Genomic DNA, 3,875 nt, shown 5'->3' with positions numbered 1-3,875 from the left:
ATATCTTTCTCATCAATTACGCAGAATTTGAAATAAAAATTGGTTTCAGAACATATTTACCCTGCATTGGTTATGAGAGGAATAAGCTGTTATAATGTAATACTGATCATGCACTCAACTCACAATTAAAATTACTGTGTCAACAGATCTTTTAAAACTTGAGATAAACACAATAAAGCACAGACAATTTGTTTAAGAATCACACACGTTACCCGAGAACAATGCCATTACGTCATGTGAGCAGTCATTCATTAATAAAGATAACAGAGTTCAATATATTTAAACAGCCCGTCCTTGTGACCCTTAACGACAATCCTGGGTTTTAGGGCTAATAATGAGAATGACTTTATTCTGTTAAAGTGATTAAGGTAATTTATAGTTAAAGATATATCTTCCAGTTTATTGGTTTGCACACATAAAATGTCATGCTACAGGACAATAGCTGTGGACTAAAAAATGTTGCGAATGCAGTGGAATATTGAAAAGAAAGACTAGTTTAAAATGTCCTAGTGTCATCTTTTGACTCTATATATAAGTTGTGCAATTTATATACCTAAATACTCTTAGTAACGTTAGCCAAACATTTCACTTGCAGAATAAATATAGGTGCTTAAAATTGATCGCTGGTGTGGAATGCACCTTCACAGACAATGCTAGATAGTCGGGACACCATATGTGGAGGTATGGAATTATTTCTTACTGAGTTTCTATATTAATTTCAAACTAATTAATTATAAGTATCTGTACTTCAGTTGTAATGCCCTGTACATTCTTTATTATCATATCAACTATGTTTTGATACCTTTGCTACTTATAGTGTATGACTGAAAAAGGAAGAGTTTGTGTCGAAATTTTGCATTTTGTAACTTGTTTTGTATTTGAGGCGCAGTTTTGGTTTTTGCTGGCAAAAAGTGAGCTCACTTATTCAAAGTCTGAAAAGGTCATCTAACTTATTCGAATAGATGATATCATCTATTTGAGTAGGTAAAATCACATATTTGAATAGATGATATCACCTCTTCAAAATCTGATCATATCACTTTTTGGCAGTAAATACCAAAATGGTGCCTCACAATTGTAAGACATTTTTGTTGTTTTTAATTCTAGATTTAACTAGATAAAACATGAAAACACATAAATAAAACTAGAGCGTTTTAAAAATTGATTCTTGAATAGATAACGTAACCTTGAAAATATTACTAGCATTGTTCCATTGTGTGCGATTATGTAAAATAACTTTAAACAGTGAAAGAAAAATCATGTTCAAGATTTCGAGCTATGAATGTTTAAAGAAATTTAAAAAACGGGATTGTGAAAATCAAGTATTTGAAGCTATGTTTTAATCCACATTAAATTCGCCAGTGTAGAAATTTGAAAGAATTCTCATCAAGACTATGTGTATATGTAGTAACTGCCCGTTTATATTTTAATATTTCTCGATATCATTTAAATATATATTTTTTTCTATATTCTAAAGGATAACAAAGTACATCTTTAAACAAAAAACATGGCAACATCCCATGATCCCTTGATCAGAGCACAAGATGTCAAACGCTGTCGACTATGTCCACAAAAACATAGAAAGTCTTTAGCAGAAATTACATGTAGAAACTGTGAAGTAAATCTCTGTAAGGATTGCGTAAATACACATTTAAAATCCAACCCTGACATTATTCATGAAGTTGTCACTCTCAAATATCAAAACTCAGAATTCAATATACCTAAATGCAGATTCCATGAGGAACAAGATGGTGAAGAGTTTTGTTTGGCGTGCAAGTTTCCCGTTTGCCGTGCATGTTTAACTTCTGGTTCACATCAAAATCATCCTTATGAGCGAAGTTCTAAACTTTTAGCATCGAATCGAAATCTGATTGAAAAAGACAATAATGAACTTGTAACGGATATTGTACCTATGTATGAATCAATTCTTTCTGACGTAGAAACCATGCTAAAAGAAGTTAAGCAAAAGCATGCCGCCAGACGTCATTCTATTGAAAACTTGGGTACACATTTCAGCAAGCTTGTAGACAGTGTCATCAAAAGATATGCACAAGAAACAAAAAAGAATGAAGAGACAGATACTCGAACTTTGGTGGCCTTCAAAACTGAAATTCAGAAAAGGCTGTCTTTAATTCAGTCAGCTATTAAAACAAACGATTCAACTTTAGTTTCTAAAGATTCATCAAAACTTATTCACTACTTTTCACAAAACGAATACTTCAAAAGTGTTCCAACAATGTATGAACTAAAAGTAACCAAATTCAATCCAGTTGAGCTCACAGAACAGGAAATTTGTCAAATGATTGATGTCATTTCAGAGACAATTAAAAAAACAATACCAATGCGCGTTTTAAAAAATGGTAATCTTATGCCACGCCGAAGGTTTATTGATGAACCAACTGTCATAAAAAATATAAAGTCTGGTTATAATACAATTGACAGAGTAAACTGTATTCCAAATACAAACGAGTTCTATATCATGTGTGACAGTGTAATCATCAAACATATGAACACAAAAATGGAGGTGTTAAATGAGATCAAATCCGAGGCAGAATCAACTCTATATGATATGACAGTAACCAGAGAGGGTCATATCTTGTGCACAGAAAGTCGGTCTAACCGTATAAATATTATGACGGAAGGAAGGATACAATGTCTTTTTGCACTTCAGGAATGGGTACCATTGGGCATATGCTCCACTTCCACAAATGGATTACTTGTTTCCATGAAATGTAAGAAAAATAATCCGGAAATAAGTAAAGTAGTTCGTTATTATGGTTCTGCAGCTACTCAAGAAATTCGCTACGATAATGAAAGAAAAGACCTTTACATCAATCCAGTCTATATAGAAGAAAACAGAAACCTTGATATTATAGTGAGTGATTCTGATGAAAAGAAAGTGGTAGTTGTAGATAAAGATGGACAATTTAGATTTAGCTATGATGGAAACCTCCAATCAAAGAGGTACACAACATTTACTCCACGTGGTTTAACTACAAACAGCCTCTGTCATATCTTGATTTTTGACCGTTATAATCATGTTATACATGTCATTGATAAAGAAGGAGAATTCCTATTCTACATTGCAAACTGTGATTTAAAAGCTCCGTCTGATCTCAGCACAGACAGTGATGATAATTTATTCGTTGCTGAATGTATGTCTGGGACACTCAAGATAATAAAACTGTTCGAATGACCCTGATGGTTTTGCAAAAACTTTGAAAAAATACAGAAAAAAAACATTTAAAGATTTTTTATGTGTATGGAGTATGTTTATGAAATGTTGAGCATATTTACATGTGTATTTCAATTTTTAAGAAAATGAGTGAATTTTCTTGATATATATACTAGTAAAGTATACAAGGTACAGTCCATTTCATTTGGAATTTGTAAATCTTCCATCACCCTCCAATAAAAATCCAAAGAACACCAAAAAGGATCCTGTAATTAAGGGGTAGGGGGTTAAATATCCTTACGGACATGCATTGGATTACAATACATTATAATGAATTATATTTTTGAGAATGAAAAGGAAAATGCAAACTGGCGCTTTGATTTTACTTGAATAAACACAGACAATAAAGCTGGTTGTGAATAGGTATATTAATTTCTAATTAAAAGATTGAGAATAACTTGCCCTTACAAAGAATTGCATGTGTAGAAGAAATTTTTTGTAGCTAGATGTAAAACTCTTCTATGAATAAAATGACAAATTTATCAGCTGCTTTATTCTTCTATGTAAAAACCCATAACAAGAGAATTCAACAATATCTATACTAATGGAGAGCCCGGGGGAAACCCAGGGTAATAATAAAGGTTAAAGTTTGGTAAATTCTCAAAAAGCAGTCAATCTCGAAGGCCAAAAGGTCAAGGAT

At 32.3% G+C, this 3,875-nt stretch overlaps 1 protein-coding gene across 1 annotated transcript; it reads left to right on the top strand.

Annotated features, from left to right (window-relative positions):
* The first annotated feature begins 1,507 nt into the window (after positions 1–1,507).
* LOC134277150 (uncharacterized) lies at positions 1,508–3,196 on the top strand. The gene has a single exon (XM_062759434.1). It carries the CDS (start codon positions 1,508–1,510, stop codon positions 3,194–3,196), a length of 1,689 nt encoding a protein of 562 aa, XP_062615418.1.
* The last annotated feature ends 679 nt before the right edge of the window (positions 3,197–3,875 follow it).

The sequence above is a fragment of the Saccostrea cucullata genome, unplaced genomic scaffold, assembly GCF_032062105.1.
Source record: "Saccostrea cucullata isolate Sc308-1 unplaced genomic scaffold, CSIRO_AGI_Scuc_v1 ctg7256, whole genome shotgun sequence".
Taxonomy (NCBI): Eukaryota; Metazoa; Mollusca; class Bivalvia; order Ostreida; family Ostreidae; genus Saccostrea; species Saccostrea cuccullata.
The sequence above is the reverse complement of the archived record's forward strand: the minus strand, read 5'-3'. Positions and strand labels throughout refer to the sequence as shown.

Bases quoted from the DNA above. Each gene is read 5' to 3' on its own strand.
- LOC134277150 (XM_062759434.1), top strand. From the start codon at position 1,508: ATGGCAACATCCCATGATCCCTTGATCAGAGCACAAGATGTCAAACGC.